General features: G+C 41.3%; 1 protein-coding gene across 1 annotated transcript; it reads left to right on the top strand.

Annotated features, from left to right (window-relative positions):
• The first annotated feature begins 799 nt into the window (after nucleotides 1–799).
• PLVAP (plasmalemma vesicle associated protein) lies at nucleotides 800–13,576 on the top strand. Its single transcript, XM_083375163.1, has 6 exons — nucleotides 800–1,194; nucleotides 2,404–2,500; nucleotides 4,060–4,676; nucleotides 6,656–6,875; nucleotides 11,778–11,868; nucleotides 12,462–13,576. Exons 1-6 carry the CDS (start codon nucleotides 835–837, stop codon nucleotides 12,466–12,468), a joined length of 1,392 nt encoding a protein of 463 aa, XP_083231289.1. The 5' UTR covers nucleotides 800–834; the 3' UTR covers nucleotides 12,469–13,576.
• Nucleotides 13,577–20,395: the final 6,819 nt, after the last annotated feature.

Genomic DNA, 20,395 nt, shown 5'->3' with positions numbered 1-20,395 from the left:
GTTCCAAATTAGTAGAAAATAAACCTCTGAATCTTAAAGTAAGAATTGTTCTTTCTGTTGCTGTCTTTTGTCTTTTCTGTTGATTTTTTCCACGACACAAGTCAATGGGGGAGCCAGTTCACTTAACAGCCGTGTCACTAATTAAACAACTGCAGTGATCCACTTAACAAACGTGGCGAGAAAAGTCGTAGAATGGGGCAAATTTCTCACTTAGCAACATAAATTTTGGGCTCAATTGTAGTCGTAAGTTGAGAACTGTCTGTAGGAACCACCTACCTGTAGTCTAAGGAACCATCCAGATTTTTAGTATCTTTTTACCCACCAGAACCCCAGACTTCCATGGGTCTCTTTTTCGTGACTCAGTTTTGGAGGGCAAAGAGGAGGAAAAGGGCCGGACAGGACACGATTGCTCTACTTGTTTGGCTTCTGTGCAGCATAGTGTGTGCTGTTTAGGTGACAAACATCACTTTGGGTCGATCCCACCCTCTGCCAAGAGTTGTGGTTGACGTCTTTGAGAGGGTCCTCTGAGACCGAGTTAGCAAAGGGGAGGCAATGCTGGCCTTGTTTTGACAAGGAGCTGAGAGTGGGCCAGCACAAAACAAACAAGGAAAGAGGAAGCGTTCTTTGATTCACTGATAACAAAACTGCTTTCTTGGAATGGTGGCTGTGTTATGCTAACCCATAGCCACCAGCTTCTCCAACTAAGCAGGAAGGAAACAAGGAGCCAAGTGGGAGGAAGTATTAATCAGATGCTATATAAACAGTTGGAGATGTATATCCCCACCCAGTTGAACCCAAAGGCTGAATCGTGTACTGACCAAGGCAGTTGATAACATGATGGAGAAGAATGCATACACCATGGCCACCTTGGGCCTAGACACCAAGGATGGCCAACCAAAGCGGGATTGTGGCTTCTACATGAAATATTTCTTCCTCTTCCTCTCCCTCATCCAGTTCCTTATAATTCTGGGATTGGTACTTTTCATGATCTACAGCAACCCCCTCGAAGGCACAGAGAAACACATCAAGGGGTTGACCAACCAGCTTCAGGAGAGCGATAAGAAGATCAAAGCCCTCAATGAAGAGATTGGCAAACTCAAGCGCCAGCTTAATGCCACGGAGAAGGAAGGCCGTCTGTTACAGACTCAAATGGTCAGGTTAAACACCACCTTGAGGCTTTGCAACAATGAAAAGGTAAGTCCTGGGAGAGGAAGAACATCGCCCCAGACCCAACCTTTTTCTATTCACTTATGGACATGAAGTTGAGTTCCTTCTCCAAAGGAAGGGGGAAATGATAAGGGGCAACGAGGATGGATTATGAAGTGCATGAAAGATTTGTCCATTAAATAGGGCATTACAAATGAATTAAATATTAAGTTATTTTATTTAATTTAAATTTAAGTTGTTACCCTATGGTAAGGTGGGCGGCCAATAAATTTTATAAATAAATCAATATATTTCTTTATGGAATTTGCTATTATTTCTGGTGACAATTGCTGATGTAAAGCCAAATCTTTCAGTGAAGGTGGAGGGTGTGGGACACATTTTAATACAAGCATGGCTATTAGTCATGATGGCTACGTTAAACTTCCATATTCAGAGGCTGTCTCTGAAATAGCAGATACCAGAGAATAAATGCCAAGGAAAAATACTTCTGCCTTGGGCGTTGTTGGAAATAAGGTGTTGTGTTGGATTCTTTCAGCTTCAGATGATAGCACTGCGACTTAACCCACTAAGTAGGTGTTATGCAATCCCCAAAGCTGTTCAGATCTTTTCTGGAGACTCTCTCAAATCCTAAGAACTTGGGAGGGGCAGAATTCTAGATCATTAAACCCTTCTAGGACATTGAACACTTGCTGACAAACAAGAGAGGGATGGCATTGGGGATGCTCCAGAAGACAAAATTGAAGTAGATTGACTCTAAGAGGAAGGGATGAACAGACCCATGGAAAGTGACCAGCTCCTCGCAAGAGAAGGTTAAACACCAGGAATGGCCAGTTTGAGAACAATCTTCTCCCAGGGAGTGGAGAAGGACATTTGTGGGAAAACAGCTGATGAGATTGCTTGGGTAGTGGGGGATTTGTGTCCAACCAGGCCTGGAAGAAACATCATGACAAGTTGTTTCCCATTCCATGTCTTTAGAGACAGTGTAGTTTGTGATAGTTAATTCGTGTATAGATTGGATATTTTTAAAATGAGATTAACCATTTCACAACCACAACGGTGTTTATGCACCTATTGGAGGCTGATTTAATTTCTTAAAACTCATACAAGCCATTGGTTAAAATCTATGTAATCAGAGGAGGCTCCGAAGCTGAGAAGGCTGGAAAGCAAGCCAGTGGCTCTTCTGTTATTCCCCAGCAGCCACTGAAGAAACATAATGGATTTTCCATTCTTTTCTAGACAAAGCTGAAGGAACAACAGCAGAGCAATACAGCAGCTCTCCTAGCAGCAAATGAAAATAAATTCAACTTGCAGCTTTTGAATATTACTTGTGTTGGTGAGTATTGCAAACCCATCTTTAGTCTTTAACACACAGCTAAAGATATCTAAATTATGTTTTTTTACCTATATCTCTTTCAGATTCTTCCTTTCAAATAATGTTTACATTGTCTTTGAAAACAGTTCAAGAGGTTTGATTGGTGCAAAATGTCAATATTTGGAGGGTGGATGGGCCACGAAACCAGAGAATTGATTTGCCATGCAGATAATCTTTCACTCCCTAACTTTGGTGTCTGACCATCTCTGACCATGGTGTGAATAGAATAGAATAGAATAGAATAGAATAGAATAGAATAGAATAGAATAGAATAGAATAGAATAGAATAGAATAGAATAGAATAGAATAGAATAGAATAGAATAGAATAGAATAGAATAGAATAGAATAGGAATAGGAATAGAATAGGGAGTAGGAGTAGGAGTAGGAGTAGGAATAGGAATAGAACAGAACAGAACAGAACAGAACAGAATAGAATAGAATAGGGAGTAGGAGTAGGAGTAGGAGTAGGAATAGAACAGAACAGAACATAATAGGGAGTAGGAGTAGGAGTAGGAATAGAATAGAATAGAATAGAATAGAATAGAATAGAATAGAATAGAATAGAATAGAATAGAATAGAATAGAATAGAATAGAATAGAATAGAATAGAATAGAATAGAATAAGGAATAGGAATAGGAATAGAATAGGGAGTAGGAGTAGGAGTAGGAATAGGAATAGGAATAGAACAGAACAGAACAGAACAGAACAGAACAGAATAGGGAGTAGGAGTAGGAGTAGGAATAGAACAGAACAGAACAGAATAGGGAGTAGGAGTAGGAGTAGGAATAGAATAGAATAGAATAGAATAGAATAGAATAGAATAGAATAGAATAGAATAGAATAGAATAGAATAGAATAGAATAGAATAGAATAGAATAGAATAGAGAGAGCTTGGAGGTCTTCTACTCCAACTCTCTGCTCAAGCAGAAAACCTATATCATTCCAAGCAAGTCGCTATCCAGTCTCTTCTTAAAAGCACCCATAACTTTTGAAGGCAAGCTGTTCCACTGGTTAATTGTTCTCATTGTTAGGAACGTTCTCCTTAGTTCTAGGTTGCTTTGCTCCCTGATTATTGTCCATCCATTATTTTTTGTCTTGCCTTCTGGTGCTTTGGAAAATAGGTTGACCCCCTTCTTCTTTGTGGCAGCTCCTGAGATATTGGAACACTGCTATGTGAACACTGTTATGGGAGGCTACAGTTCTAAAAAGTGACTTAGCTTAATTATATGTAATCAGCAGGGCTTTTTTTGTCATAGAACACCCAGAACGGAGTTCCAGCACCTTTTTTGGATGGAACCTTGTAGGGTAGGCAAGGAGGGTTGTATGACATGTGTGAGTTCCAGCACTTTTTTTCCACAAAAAAAGCACTAGTAATCAGTATTTTAATTTTTTTCTGATTATAATTGCAAAGACATCTGTGGTGATGTGGTAGAAGAAGAGGGTTCTTTAATGCACACAGTCCTGTTCAGTTTTGCACTATTGACTGGCTGGCTTTTGTGCTTGTTGCTTGGTCTACAGCACAAGTGAGTTCTCTGGAGAAGCGGCTGGTGGCCACGGAGCTGAAAAGCCAGATGGAACGAGACAGCTTAAGCCGGGACAGCAAGTCTTGGCAAGACAAAGCTGAAAAGGCAGAGAAAGAGAAGAACGAATGCCAGCTAGACAAACTCCAGCTGCAAACACGGGAACAGAAGTACCAGGAGCTCAAATCCACAGTGGTCCAACAGTTAGAACCTGCCCTTCAGAGCTTGAGGAATTCAGGGGACCAATTTTTGAGTTCCTATGACAGCCGTGGCTGTTACCGCCATGAGGTTGAAAACACGTTCCGCTCTCTCTTCAGAAATCTACAGACCCATATTGATACTGTGGGACAACAACTTGACCAGAAGGCCAACGAGGTGAGCCAAGAGAATGCCCTGTTGCAAAGTCAGAAAGCTGCCTGTAAGCAACACCTGCAGGAACGGGACCAACAGATCAGCCTCCAGCAGCAGCAGTTTGAGTGGCAGAAGCAGGCCCTGCAAGAAGCCCAAGAAACTCAAACTCAGAAAATAAGAGGCGAATACAGGAAGATGCTTGACGAGAACGAAAGCTTGAAGCTGCAGCTCCAGCAGACCAAACAGGCCTGCATCAGCCTGAGGGTAAACAAAGACACCAATTTCTGTTCCTCCTGGGCAGGGTTCATTCCCCTGGCATCTCCACTAGACCCAATCTCGGCAGCTCCGAGATTCTAGAAGCAGCTGCTACTAGAGTAGACAGAACCCTCTACTAGGGGTGGGGGCTGCCCCTCCAAACCCGGATGGTGGCTGAGGCTGTGAGATAGAAGCCCTGCTCTTTTATATCAGTGGTGCCCAAATGACCCATGTAAAAAAGGGGTGGGCCCTCAATTGCACAATATTAGGCACCCAGTGGTGGGATTCAGTCAGTTTGCACCACTTCAGCAGAACCGGTAGCTAATTTTTTTGTTGCCTGGGACCAGAATGGACTTCCAGAAGCAGCATCCACACAGAGAACTGGTTGTTCACATATTTGAATCCCACCACTGTGGGCACCCTTGGGACCTTCTCATCTGCACCCAGGTTACTCCTGGGTGGAAGGACTGGTCTCAGCAGTCCCAATTTAGGGTGGGGGCAGGCTAGCATTGAAGCGCTATGCAGATAGTCCTCACCTTACAAGCACAACTGAGTCCAAAATTTCAGTTGCCAACCCAAACAGTTGCTAAGTGAGTTTTGCCCCATTTTACGACCTTCTTGCCACAGTTGTTGAGTGAATCACTGCATGTGGCTTTCCCCATTGACTTTGCTTGCCAGAAGGTTGCAAAAGGGGATCACGTGACCCTGTCATAAATACATGCCCATTGCCAAGCGCCCAAATTTTGATCATGTGAATATGGGGATGCTGCAATGGTCGTTAAGTGTGAAAAAAAAGTCATAAATCACTTTTTTTCAGGGTTGTTGCAACTTGAAACTGTCACTAAATAAATGGTTGTAAGTCAAGAACTACCCTGGTATGTAGAAATAAGCGAATCTGTTTTTTAAAAAATCCCTTTTTTATGAAACGTCTATTTGGCCTTTAGGGTTTATGTTAACCCAGCCTCTTTGCTATCCTGTATCTCCTCTGCATTCCATTCACTTATGTAACTTTAAAGATTTAAATAATTTTCTAAACCAGAAAAGGGGATTAGTTGTGGCAATAGAGCAAAATGATACTAAAGGAAAAGAAGAAACTAGGAGGGTCCATCTCCGATTTTAGAAAATGCCACAAGATGTTTTGTAGGATTTCAGGATGCTAAATATATCTTCGTTTGCTAGTAGCATTCATGAAAATAAAACACGTATAGTATAAAACAAGATAGCTTTTTAAGAAAATAAGTATTGGAAAAGCAATGGGAGTTTCACTTATTCTCTTTTGTTTAGTCTATTTCTGGAATTAAAGGCCAGGTTTAAATTGGCTGGCCTGATTTTTACAACTGCACGATCAGGCTGCTGACATTAGGAGATGCATTATTTTTGGTGCTGAGGTTTTTTCCATTTTTTTTTTAAAAAATAGGCTACTAGGGGTTGCATTCAAGTTTTGGAAAGGTCAGCAAACTTATTATTTTAAATTATTTTAAAAACAACTTCCTGAAAATAAAACACACGGACTCAAGACTTTAAGAGGCAGAATTGTGGCTATTTGTCACAAGAAAAATATTAATGATTTAGAGTCATCAAGTTAATTAGAGCAGTGGATTCAAGATAGACAAATAAAGTTGGCATTGTAGAATTTTCTTACAAAGCTCAGTGCTGGTTAGAGGCTTATAAAATTAGGAAAATGGGTAAATTCATGGAGGATGGATTTTGAAAAGAGGGCTAAATGAAAACTCTATGTCCAGTGATAGTCTACGTTTGATGGCCAGCTATTTTTGGGAGAAGGAGAGCAGATAAAATCCATGATCTGCTTTGTTATGCACTTCCTGCAGTTTGGTTCCTGCTAGACCCATAACGTGGGATGGAATGGACCTTCAGTAGATCTTACACTTACTTTTGGAAAAAATACGGTGTATTCCTCCTACCATTTCTTTTAGCTGGATCTATGCATTTAATTTTAAATAAAAACCAACGCTATGCTTGTTCCATAGACTTCAGCTCCGGGCAACACGGCTTTAAGGAACCCGTTAAGTCTGGGTCCACCTAATCCCTTTGGCACCTTTCCAAGGGGTTTGGGGAACACAGGAAGTCTCGGGAATCCTATAGGAGCTGCAGCAAGCTCTAATGCCTTCAGCAATCCAAACCTATGGGGGAGGCCAAGTTCACCGGCTCAGCCGAGTTCTGGATCTCAGCGGAATCTAAGCACTGCTGGTAAGTAACCCTTTCCTGGAAAGAATGGTTCCCTAAGATGCCTTTAACTGACCTAAGACCTCATATAATAAAACCTTTTTTATTGTCAAAGTACAACATGTGTACATTGAGATTAGCTGAGCCTCCCCCCGTGCTCTCTCCCCCCACACACAGTGACAACAAACCCTCCATCCTACCACACCATGTGAACCAACAACATCACACACCTCATGTCTACCATTTACAGCTGAGGATCACATTTTTGAGAGATAAAGCAAAAAGCTCAGTGCTTTTAGCTTTGAGTATATTTAAAACTGCAGGGACATAATTATTGCTTATTACTGGATTATAGTTGCTAGCCAACTGTAAGATTGCATCATCAGTTTTCTGACTCTGAAGGGTACCATTTTGTAGAATAACAGAATAACAGTGTTGAAAGGGACCTTGGAGGTCTTCTAGTCCAGCTCCCTGCACAAGCAGAAGACCGTATATCATTCTGGACAAATGGCTATCCAGTCTCTTTTTTTAAAATCTCCAGTGATGAAGCATCTACAACATCTGAAGCAAGCGACACCACTGTCAGGAAGTTTTTCCTTAGTTCTAGGTTGCTTCTCTCCTTGATTCGTTTTCCATCCATTGCTTCTTGTCCTGCCTAGAGGTGCTTTGGAGAATAGCTTGACTCCCTCCTCTTTGGGGCAGCCCCTGAGATATTGGAACACTGCTATCATGTCCCCCCCTCGTCCTTCTCTTCATTAAACTAGACATACCCAATTCCAGCAACTGTTCCTTATGCTTAATGGACTGAAAAAAATTGGCAGCACAGTCTTGTCCCCAATCATGTAAATCAGGCTTATAGTAGTGTCAGCCTTACCAGGTAGACCAGGCAGGAAACACAGTCAGATAAGATAATTCTACTTTATTGTAAAGCTACATTGGCAGAACCTTCCAAGTCTAAAAGTATAATTCTCCCACTGTGTCCTTTACAGCCTGAACCTTCTTCCCCACTTACAGCTCCAGGCTATGCTGTCTCTTATCTGACAGTTCCTTAGGCAGCACCTTTCAACCCATCTTTCAAGATTATTCCCACATACATTACATGATCCCCCTTCTTAGGCAACTGAAAGGGATAACCTATATCAGCAAAGAGAGAAGTCAGTACTGTTACCCACCAATCAGAGTTTATTGCAAAGAGTTCAGTTTTGATCAGGTTTCCCAACAGCTGAAACCTGCAACTGGAAGCAAAGTTCAAAGATCTCAGCAGTGGACCTAGGAAGTCAACTAAATACAGCATTCTGTTATTTATTTATTTATTAAATTTATATGCCACCCAACTCACAATCCAAAGTGACTCTGGGCAGCTTAGATTGCCATAAAAGCATAAATACAAAAAAAGATTAAAATTAATCCGAGAGGGATTGGATTGGATTGATGCTAAATGCAGCATGATGATGCTGAACCAGTTTTCTCAAATGAGATTAACCGACCCACCCCAGAAGCCCTTTTTTTTGGGGGGGGGGGGAAAGGCTGTAAACCACCAATGCCAAATTTATCTTTAATTGATTGTTCCAACTGAGCCTCTGGCTTTCATCTTTGAAGCAAGATCTTATCGAATTTTTCCAGATCAAATAGTGTATCGCTCAGTGTCTATAATTATCATTAAAGGCCCTGTAAATTGCAATTAGTTTTGCACACTCTTGATTGTATCGGGGATTTGTTTTACACTTAGTTCTGCTATTCTTTACTGGAACTTCAACCATTAGATTCTTATCTGGATGTTGAGTCAAGTCAATTGGACTTCTTTTTGGTTTGAAACATTTTGTTGTTTATCCAAGTAGCTTTCAGTAGCTACTAAAAATGTCTAATATGACCATCTCATCTTTTATGTTTCAATGAGCTGTTAAAGTTGGAAAACTATTGATGAGCTATAAAGATGGGCAATAGCCCTTTTAAATTCCCTGTACTGTGTAATTTGATAATTGCTCTCCAAAAAGATTTTCTCCATCCAATATATTAATTAGAAATAATTATTTCTAGCCAGCTAGTTGTCATATTGGAAACTAATCTTGCAAAAAATAAGGGAATGATTGCTGTCAGGGTAAAACAATTTTTGAAAAATTATAGTAACTTGTGGGTAACATTTGAGGATATTATTGTGTAGACAATGGTACTAATATCCATAAAATCCCAAAAGGTGAATTCTGCCCTCAGGAGCTCATTCAACCAACCCATTTATACTAGAATGAAATGGTGATCAATTATTTAGTTACTACATTTTCCACCACTTCCATTCTGAAGATGGTAACATAGCAATTATTTCATGCTTTTCCCCCATAACAACAAGCTTCAAAGACAGATTGGGCTGAAAAAGTATGACTTTCCCAAAGTCATCCATGAAGCCCTGTGTCTTGGGCTGGACTTGAATGTGGGTCTCTCCACTGCTTCCCCAACAACTACCACTGTACACCTTTCTGGCTTTCTATTTAGCCAAGCCACACATACCTCCATACACATTATTAGTTCCCTTATTTTTTACACCGTAAAACCTAGGAAGGAATAGACCACTGGGAAGATGATACCATTGCATGAATATATACTGTACTGTACCCTAACAAATATAGGGACGCAGTGGCTCAGTGGGTTAGGACACTTAGTTTGTCAATCAGATGGTTGGCAGTTTGGCGGGTCGAATCCCGAGTGCCGCGTAACAGAGTGAGTGCCTGTTACTCGTCCCAGCTTCTGCCAACCTAGCAGTTTGAAAGCACGTAAAAATGCAAGCAGAAAAATAGGGACCACTACGGTGGGAAGGTAACAGCGTTCCATGCGCCTTTGGCGTCTAGTCATGCCGGCCACATGACCACAGAGACGTCCTCGGACAAGTGCTGGCTCTTCGGCTTTGAAACGGAGATGAGCACCGGCCCCTAGAGTTGGAAACGACTAGCACACATGTGCGGTGGGAACCTTTACCTTTACCTTTTACCCTAACAAAGGGCCATTATGAGGGCCCAACCTAGTATTAAGATTACCAGCAAGAATTAAATTAGTATTTGGGTGCCTTAGAAACAATTCCAAAAGACAATCCTCAAACTCAATAGTTTGGTTTGGTAACTTATGTTACAGAAAATAAATGCTCATTTCAAACTAGTGCCCCTAGCCAGACTGACACTGGCTCATGACTAAAATGGATAAAAATCAGGAAGGAGAAGAATACAGCTGACTAAGAATACACTCAAAACAATCGAGGCATTGGAAAGATTGTAAGGGGCTGAAAATTGAGGCAGGAAGATTGAAGTCAGCTTTGGCAGGGTTACATACAAATACTGCTGCTCTTAAAGCACTGCTAGACTCCAGTTTTTAACCATAGAGCATTGGGAATTAGCTCCTGCAGTCCCAAACTTACACCAAAAATATTAACATAATTTCTTGCAAACTGATAGAGGAAAGCATCCGTTGGCACCCGGTAGCCAGCCCTAATCTTTATTCTGCACTACATCATGACTGATAAACAATTGTAAATTGGTGCAATGGTAGAGCAGAATCCACCAAAAATATAATTTAGAAGATACTTGTCCTAAGATAACATGGCAAAGAACATGAACCACCTTCTCCAAATTAGCAATCTAAATATCAAAATTTGGAGCCACTCTCCAATTGCCTTATGTTAGAGAGACGTTCTGACACTTGCTTGGACCTTCTGCTTAAGAATTTGGAAACGATACTTACAGAACGACTCTTGGATGCTCAACAGGAGATTTTTGCTGATCTCCTGGAATAAAACAGGAGGAGCAGTTTTTCCTTCAGGAACTTATTGGACAGCATTGATACAATCCTCTAGTAAGTAATCTGAGAATAGGATAGTAGAGTTTAATGATGTTCATTACAGGCTACCCCCAGCTTAAAGGATAGATCAGGTCAGAAAGGACTTGGTATTGTAATTTTGATCAAATTCAAGCCAATGTGAAACTTAATTGATATCAGCTCTTAAACTAAAGCAGAAAAGCAGAATATGTATATATGTAGGTAGGTAGGTAGGTATTAAATTTATATGCCTCCCATCTCACTATCAAATGACTCTGGCCACACTAGGAGTTATTATCACTAAGAAGCACCAATTGGGGAATGGAAATAGCTCAGTTCTTCATTTCTCCAGGCTAGTTACTGTTCTCTGCTCCTTGTCCCAAATTACACGACTGTCTTGAGTTCCTTCTCAGTTCTTTCTTAACGTGGTATTTAAAATGTGTGAGCATGGATTGTTAGAGTAATAGTTCTTCATAATTTATTTTGTCACTTTGAGTAGAATGGTCTTCCGCAACCTGTTGTCTTCCACATGTGTTGGGATGCATCTACTGAAGAGGTTTGTTGTTAGCTGCGAAGTTGTGTCCGACCCATCGCAACCCCATGGACAATGTTCCTCCAGGCCTTCCTGTCCTCTACTCTCTTCTGGAGTCCATTTAGGCTCATACCTACTGTTTCAGTGACTCCATCCAGCCACCTCATTCTCTGTCATCCTCTTCTTCTCTTGCCCTCAATCTTTCCCAGCATTAGGCTCTTCTCCAGTGAGTCCTTCCTTCTCACTAGGTGGCCAAAGTATTTGAGTTTTAGCTTCAGGATCTGGCCTTCTAAAGAGCAGTCAGGGTTAATCTCCTCTAGGACTGACCGGTTTGATCGCCTTGCAGTCCAAGGGACTCGCAGGAGTCTTCTCCAGCACCATAGTTCAAAGGCTTCAATTCTTTGGCGCTCGGCCTTTCTTGTGGTCCAGCTTTCACTGCCATACATCGCAACTGGGAAAACCGCGGCCTTGACTATACTGAAGAGGATTTTTACCCAAATATTTTGACTGGGCGGAAAATAGATCTTGTGCTTGTGGTAGGAAGGCTGGTGATCCTTTCATTACTATGTGCAAATTTATATCTGCTTTTTCTTTAGAACAAACCAAACTCCAGGAGACCTTAAAGGCTGCTGCAGAGACTGGAAAGTTGTCAAACTTAGCACCAGTGAATCCAGTGGGGCAGCCAAGGTATGTTTATGTATCTGTGGTTGTCAAGTTTTCCAATGAGAGGGCAGCATCAGGTTATATTTGAATGGGCTGCTGGAGAGCAGAGTTTGTGCAAATGCTGATTGATTCTGTACCAGAGGGAGTTGCATAAACACTTAGATCCATCTCGAAGTTGAAATATTTGGTCTCCAATAGCAAAATTTCTGAAACTGACTCTGGGGTTAAAACAAAATCAAGAACAGGTAGCAAATAGGGGGCTTCAAAGAATTAGATTATGAGAATTAAAGCCATATAACGGGATGATACCATAATCTCAGAGGTTTTCAAAAGATTTTTGAAAAGAAGGAAGGGGGTGGGATCAGTTCAAAGTTATTTGCCATGATGGCTAAGCAGACTGCAAATCACAAGCAAACCATCTCCATGAGGTATTGAGAAAGGAAAAACTGTGGAGTGCAAACCATGTTTTTCTGTGCTTCCTAAGAACATCCAGTTAGTCACTGCGAAGAACAGGATGTGGAATTAATACCAACCTTGACATGTGTCCAAATTCTAATTCTAAGTTATTTTGACAATCCTCTTAATTCTTTCCATGTATTTTGCTTTTCTTATTCCAGGAGCTAAAGGAAACGTTGACAAAGACAACTAAGAATTCAAAACAGCTCCTGAGCATAAGACTGAAGTGTTGAGTGGGGACAGGAAAACATTTACCTCTGTGGAAAAGACTTCGAGCAGTAATTGAAGAGAGAAGGCCCGGAAGAGCTCTGGAGCCAGTGGAGTGGATCTCAAGTTCGGATCCTGCCCTCTTCTCTAACATAACTGACATTTAATTCTAGCTCAGTCTTAAAAGACACTGATGTCTTTCATTGATCCAACTTTGATTTCCTTCAGTATCTTTAGGTTCATTCAAATATCTTACCCTTTCATCAAGCTGAGGGTCCATTGATGAAAATTCCACCTCAGTCATTCTGTCTCAGGTTGTTTTACTTGTAGAATTATGGCAAGCATAGAATGTAATCCCTGTGACATCAGCCAGGTGAGATATGGATGCAATCCGTCTATATTTTCAGTGATTTCATACCTCTGCTACACTCGTTCAAGATGAAAGCAAAAAGGATGGAAATTGTACATGCACTCTTCACCTAAGTGAAGTATTATTGTTCCTGCAGTTTTGTAAAATGCTGTGGCATATTTATGTACGGTATATAGCTTTATGTAGGCATGCACACATATATTGGAGAAGTTGTGTTTCTCTTGATTATTAGCTGGGATGAAGGTTTCCTGTTCACCACTTGGCATCTGATTATACAGTCCATGGGAACAAAGTCTGACTCTGTGGTATCCCACTGAAGTTGACCACAATTACTGTATGTTTGATAACAGAGTTGAAAAGCTCTTTTCACTGAAACTCTGAAGAAGTAAAAGAACTAAAAAGTACCAAGCAGGGCAGAGTTGTGGTCTATCAGTGATGGCAACACTCTTTCTCAATATAACTTTGTTTGGGGGTTTCTGGAGGCATCATGCTAGCCTGTTTAGAAACAATATCATGGTCTGTAGATCTTGGTTTGGCCAGTAAACCCATCTTACATTTGTTCTATTACAATAACAAACCGTTCTGTGGAGATAAACTGCTATTTGCAAAATATATTCCATTCAAATGATTAAGAGGAACGATATGGGCTATGGAAGGTGCACAACTAATAAACATCCTATGAAAATCTAGCAGAGAAGTGCTTGATTTTGATAAGAGCTGTTGTTTTTACTTCTTGTAACACTCTGAGGAAAGTGAGTTATTTATGAGAAAGAACAAGGGCAATCTAAATTTACGTTGCTTTTCTCAACTTCCTCACCTCCCACCCACAAAAATCTTTGTACTGCAGGGCAGTGTTTCAGTTTTCTCTGGCAAGCAAAATTTCTCAGAGAGAAATTCAAAATAGGGCAAGAGTAAATTACTAAAAATGCAAACTTCCTTTCTAGGTATTTCACAAACATGGATAGCCTTAGCTCTGATTATGTTGGGAAGCAGAAATGAACACTGCCCTGTGTTGTATTTCTTGAAATAATACAGGTAATCCTTGACTTACAACCTTTTTTTTTACCAACCATTTGAAGTTACAACGGCACAGAAAAAAGTGACTTACAATGGATCCTCACACTTACAACTACCGCGACATCCCCATGATCAGAATTTGGGTTCTTGACAATTGGCAGGAAATTTACAATGGCTGCAGTATTCTGGGGTCGTGTGATCACCATTTCTGACTTTCCCGCCAGCTTCCAACAAGGGGAAAACTGATTTGCTTAATGATCATGTGATTCATTCAAAAACTGCATTGTTTTGCTTAACAACTATGGCAAAAAAAGGTTTTAAAATCAGGTATGACTCATTTAACTACCTTACTAATGAAAATTCTCATCCCAATTTTGGTTATAAGTTGAGGACTACCTTTACTGAACTCTCTTTCCCTTGCCCCACTCCTGATATTATTATTATTATTATTATTATTATTATTATTATTATTATTATTATTATTAATCACACAATCAGCCAGATGTTCAGACTGGATTTGCCAAGGACCTGGGATAGGCAGATGAGGATGTTTGATGGTATTATAGATATCGTCGCTGGATGGAAGCAGTTCCTAGTAAGACCACCTTTTGCAATTGACTAATGGCGAATTTGTCAATGCCAATGGTGTTCAAGTGGTGCTCCAATTGTTTTGGGATTGCACCCAAGGTGCCTATTACTATTGGTACTACCCTTGCTTGCCTTTGCCACAGTCTTTCTATTTCTATTTGTAGGTCTTTGTATTTTGTGATCTCCAGTTCTTTCTCGTCTATTCTGCTGTCTCCAGGTACTGCCACGTCCACTATCCAGACTTTTTTGTCTTTCTTACCAACAATTGTTAAGTCCGGGGTGTTATGTTGCAGGTGCTTGTCTGTTTGAATTCTGAAGTCCCAAAGCAGTTTAACTTTACCATTTTCTATGACTTTCTCTATTTTATGATCCCACCAGTTCTTGCTTACAGGCAAATGATATTTCTTGCAGATCTTCCAATTCACCATTGTTGCTACTTTGTCATGCTGCTGCTTGCAGTCAGTCTGTGCGATCTTCTTGCAGCAGCTTACCAGGTGGTCCACTGTTTCTTCAGCTTCTTTGCATAGGTGGCACTTACTGTCTGTTGCTGTCTTCTCAATTTTGACTTTGTATGCATTTGTCCTTAAGGCTTGGTCTTGTGCAGCCAGAATTAGTCCCTCGGTCTCTTTCTTCAACTTTCCTGCTCTTAGCCATTGCCAGGTCTTGTTCTTTTTTTAAAATACTGGCCATGTAGTGCTTTGTCTTCCCATGCCTCTATTCTGTTCTTCATTTGGTCTTTCTTGTAGGCCAGTTTGGTCTCTCCAGTAGTCAGTAAGCCTTCCTGATATACTAATTTCAGTGCATCTTCAGTGCAGGTTCGCATCCCACCAGGCTCAAGGTTGACTCAGCCTTCCATCCTTCCGAGGTAGGTAAAATGAGGACCCAGATTGTTGGGGGCAATAAGCTGACTTTGTAATAATGCCGCTTGGGGTGTGTGTGAAAGCCCTAATAAGCAGGCATATACATAGAATGAAGGCTATTGCTAAGCTTGTAAGCCGCCCTGAGTCTTCGGAGAAGGGCGGGATATAAATGGAATTAAAATAAAAAATAAAAATAAATAAATCTTCATAATTGTCCTCATCCCAATTTTAGTCGTAAGTCAAGGACTACCTTTATTGCACTCTCTTTTCCTTGCCCCACTCCTATGATTATTATTATTGTTGTTGTTGCTGTTGCTGCTGCTGATGATGATGATGATAATGATGATGATAAAGTTGGAAGGGACCTTGGAGGTCTTCTAGTTCAACCCCCTGTTTAGGCAGGAAACCCTATACCATTTCAGACAAGTGGCTGGCCAGTCTCTTCTTAAAAACTTCCAGTGTTGGAGCATTCACCACTTCTGGAGGCAGGTTGTTCCACTGGTTAATTGTTCTAACTGTCAGGAAGTTTCTCCTTAGTTCTAGGTTGCTTCTCTCCTTGATTAGTTTCCATCCATTGCTTCTTGTCCTGCTTTCAGGTGCTTTGGAGAATAGCTTGACTCCCTCTTCTTTGTGGCAGCCCCTGAGATATTGGAACACTGCTATCATGTCCCCCCTTGTCCTTCTCTTCATTAAACTACACATACCCAATTCCAGCAGCCGTTCCTTATATGTTTTAGCCTCCTGTCCCCTAATCATCTTTGTTGCTTTTCTCTGTACTCTTTTTAGTGTCTCAACATCTTTTTTACATCGTGGTGACCAAAACTGGATGCAGTATTCCAAGTGGCCTTACCAAAGCATTGTAAAGTGGTATTAGTACTTCACTTGATCTTGATTCTATCCCTCTGTTAATGCAGCCTAGCACTGTGTTGGCTTTTTTGGCAGCTGCAGCACACTGCTGGCTCATATTGAAGTGATTGTCTACTAGGACTCCGAGATCCCTCTCACAGTTGTTACTATTGAGCAAGGTACAACCTATATTATACCTGTGCATTTGGTTTTTCTTGCCTAAATGTAGAACCTTACTTTTTCACCACTGAATTTCATTTTGTTAGACAGTGCCCAATGTTCAAGTCTGTCAAGGTCCTTCTGCATCTTAACCCTATCTTCTGGAGTGCTGGCTATTCCTGCCAGCTTAGTGTTGTCTGCAAATTTGATGAGTTACCCATCTATCCCCTCCTCCAAATCATTGATGAAGAAGTTGAAGAGCACTGGGCCCAGAACAGAGCCCTGGGGCACCCACTACATACTTCCCGCCATATAGATTGAGGACCACATTGCAGCTACAAATCCATCTGTTGGTGATGCTGTCTAGAAAGCAAAGCTTCACTGGTTGATGTGGAGAAGAGAATATCAAGAGAATATCTACCATGGATGAAGAGGATTAAGTTTGCTTGTGAGAAAAATCCGAATCTGTACATGCACAGATAAAAGCAATAGGAGGGAAGGAATAACAAAATAACAGAGCTGGAAGGGACCTTGGCGGTCTTCTAGTCCAACCCCCTGCTCAAGCAGGAGACCTAATACTCTTCCAGACAAGTGGCTCTTCTTAAAAGCCTCCAGTGATGGAACACCCATAACTTCTGAAGGCAAGTCGTTCCACTGGTTTATTGTTATAACTGTTAGGAAATGTCACCTTATTTCCAGGTTGCTTCTCTCCTTGATTTGTTTCCATCCATTGTTTCTTGTCTTGCTTTCTGGTGCTTTGAAAAATAGGTTGACCCCCCCCCACACACACACACTTCTTTGTGGGAGCCTCTCAAATATTGGAAGACTGCTATGCTGTCACCCATTCTCCTTCTTTTCACTAAACCAGTGGCGTAGCGTGGGTTGTCAGCACCCGGGGCAAGGCAAGTGACGTCACGGCACCGCCGAAAAGACGCACCCCGCAGCGGCGTAGACTTTCCAAGAAGAGTCGCGCGCATGCGGGATGCTTCCGGGTCCCTCTCGAGGGCAGCTGGGTGGGGCTCCGACCTGCAAGAGCCGCTGCCGCTCGCACGTGAGCCCCGCTAAATAAAGCCACGCATGCGTATGAAGCTAGGCCGGCCGGCCGGCGGGTCCATCTTCGCTCAGCCAAGCCTGCCGGGGCGCCTGCGGGGCGCTTGCGGTTGGCCTGAGCCTGGGCGGAGAGTTGGGCGCTTCTATTTATTTTATTCAGTTTATGTGGCCGCCCATCTCACCTGCCGGACTCGTTTTGCTTTGCAAGAAAGAGCAGCTCGAGAGCGGAGCCAAGCTGACTCTGTGCAGCCCTTGGGGCTCCCTGAGCAGCTCAGTGCGAGCGCGCCCCCCCCAGATGTTGCGCCCGATGTGGCCGGGCCCCCCTGCACCCCCCACGCTACGCCACTGCACTAGACTGTACAAACCCAATTTCTGTAGCCGTTCTTTATATATTTTAGCCTCCAGCCCCCTAATCAACTTTTCTGCACTCTTTCCAGAATCAAAATTGAAAAATTGGAGTTACGGTTTGGGAAATAATTTTTCCTAAAGCTTGAGCATAAGAGTTTTTTTCTTTTATTTTTTTATAGCACGAGCCTGAAAGCAAAGAACAAACTAGTGGAAAAGGAAGGGGTTAAGATGAAGATGAAGGAATGTGAGATGACAATGCCTAGCTGAAGCTAAGCAGAGTCTCTTCATACTTGGTTTGAGAATCATCGGAAAAACCATGGTGGTTAGCTAAATAAGGAAGGGGAAAAATATAGAAGAACAAATTGAAAAGGATGTTGGTTTGGTTACTACATGACTACATGCACGAGCTGACCAGGAACTGAACTTGAGTTTTTCTTTTTCAGAGAGACATGCCACCAAGGTCCAACAATTATAACTCCAGAATCCCCAATACACCCCTTACCCCCCAATCTATTTTTCCTGAATTTCGCATCTATGTCTACCTCTCCAGCTTCTTCTGAACTGCAAGAAATTCTCTTGTGTAAGAATCTGTGGTAGATCTGTCTTGACTCTTAGAAAGGGCCATAACTCAGCCTGGAGCAGGTGAGGGGGAAAAATCATGGCTGCAATGTGTGGACTTGCAACTTACGTCCTCTCATCAGCTGTCAGGTGGTGCCGACATAACAGTGGCAATTCTATGATGACCTCAAGTACAGATTGTCATTATGACCACAATGTGGTTGCCTGAGGGCATTGCCGTTTAGCTATAATGTGGCTTCCTTGGCTAAGTCATAATGTAGTTTCCTTGGCTTTAATATGATCTCCACTCATTGATTTGACCTCACTCACCATTGTAGTTTGTCAAACATAATTTATAGTTAATACATTATATACACTTATCTAGTTTGGATTGAGTTGTTGAATAAACCATGGATAATTAAAACAAAGATTAGGGTTCTCTGTAAACACAACTAGAGTGTTTGTATGTCAAAATGTGATTTATTTATTGAATTGAATTTATTCCTTGAATTTAAATAGCCACCCATTTCTTGCATACGGCTCTGGGAGGTGTACACAATTAAAACAGAAGGCTAAACCATTGTTTCTCAACCTCGGCAACTTGAAGATGGGTGGACTTCAACTCCCAGTATTTTCCAGTCAACATGACTGGCTGGGAAACTCTGGGAGTTGAAGTCCACCCATCTTCAAGTTGCCGAGGTTGGGAAACACTGAACTAAAGCATCAACATAATTCAAACACAATTAAAAACTAGTTAGAAAACTATGGAAGTTGGGTGGAGAAAAGCTGGAATTGAAGAAACGAAAGTGGACAGCAAACATAGCTGGGTTTGCTGCAATGCATTCCACTGCCATCTCTGCCTGCTTTCTTGTGCTTCACTTAGCGTGTCAAACTCTGCAAGATGGCAGGTGCCTTTTGTCATGGTTGAATTCTATTTTACTCATCTTGCTTTTTTTCCCCTCTTTTTAAATTTTTTCCCTTTTCTCTTTGTTGTCGTACACCTACCGGTATTAAAATAAAGAGAACTTTAAAACTTTGTCAAGACAAAATTAAATACAAAAAAACCCCTTTGTGCATTAAAAAGATGGATTTTTTAAAAAATATAATTTTTACTGAAGTACTTTTTAACAAGATAGAAATAACACCAATAGTAGAAAAGAAAGAGGAAAAAGGGGGAAATAGTGAATAAGAAATAGAAAATGGGAATGGGAATAGAACAAAAATGGCATCAACCTTTGTCACAGTAGTTATAAATACAGTTATATTTTACCCCTCTCTCTAAAGCTACATAATAATAATAATAATAATAATAATAATAATAATAATAATAATAATAATAATAATAATAATAATAATAATAATAAAAGTTGGAAGGGACCTTGGAGGTCATCTAGTCCATCCCCCTGCTCAGGCAGGAAACCCTATATAATTTCGGACAAATGGCTGTCCAGTCTCTTCTTAAAATTTTCCAGTGTTGGAGCATTCAATGCTTCTGGAGACAGTTTGTTCCACTGGTTAATATTTCTAACTGTCAGGAAATTTCCCCTTAGTTCTAGGTTGCTTCTCTCCTTGATTAGTTTCCATCTGTTGCTTCTTGTCCTGCTTTCAGGTGCTTTGGAGAATAGCTTGACTCCCTCTTCTTTGGGGCAGCCCCTGAGATATTGGAACACTGCTATCATGTCACCCCTCACCCTTCACTTCATTAAACTACACATACCCAATTCCAGCAACCGTTCCCTATATGTTTTAGCCTCCTGTCCCCTAATCATCTTTGTTGCTCTTCTCTGTACTCTTTTTAGTGTCTCAACATCTTTTTTACATCGTGGTGACCAAAACTGGATGCAGTATTCCAGGTGTGGCCTTACCAAAGCATCGTAAAGTGGTATTAATACTTCACATGATCTTGATTCTATCCCTCTGTTAATGCAGCCCAGCACTGTGTTGGCTTTTTTGGCAGCTGCAGCACACTGCTGCCTCATATTGAAGTGATTATCTACTAAGACTCCGAGATCCCTCTCACAGTTACTACTATTGAGCAAAGGTACCCCCTGTACTATATCTGTACATTTGGTTTTTCTTGTCTAAATGTACA

The sequence above is a fragment of the Vipera ursinii genome (assembly GCF_947247035.1).
Source record: "Vipera ursinii genome assembly, chromosome: 1".
In the NCBI taxonomy this organism is placed as follows: Eukaryota; Metazoa; Chordata; class Lepidosauria; order Squamata; family Viperidae; genus Vipera; species Vipera ursinii.
Note: the sequence above shows the minus strand (reverse complement) of the source record. Positions and strands in the feature narration are given on the sequence as shown.

Excerpts from the sequence above, each read along its gene's own strand:
- PLVAP (XM_083375163.1), top strand. The coding sequence starts at position 835 with ATGATGGAGAAGAATGCATACACCATGGCCACCTTGGGCCTAGACACC. Across the intron at positions 1,195-2,403 it reads GGCTTTGCAACAATGAAAAG|ACAAAGCTGAAGGAACAACA; the intron begins GTAAGTCCTGGG and ends ATTCTTTTCTAG. Across the intron at positions 2,501-4,059 it reads TTTGAATATTACTTGTGTTG|CACAAGTGAGTTCTCTGGAG; the intron begins GTGAGTATTGCA and ends CTTGGTCTACAG.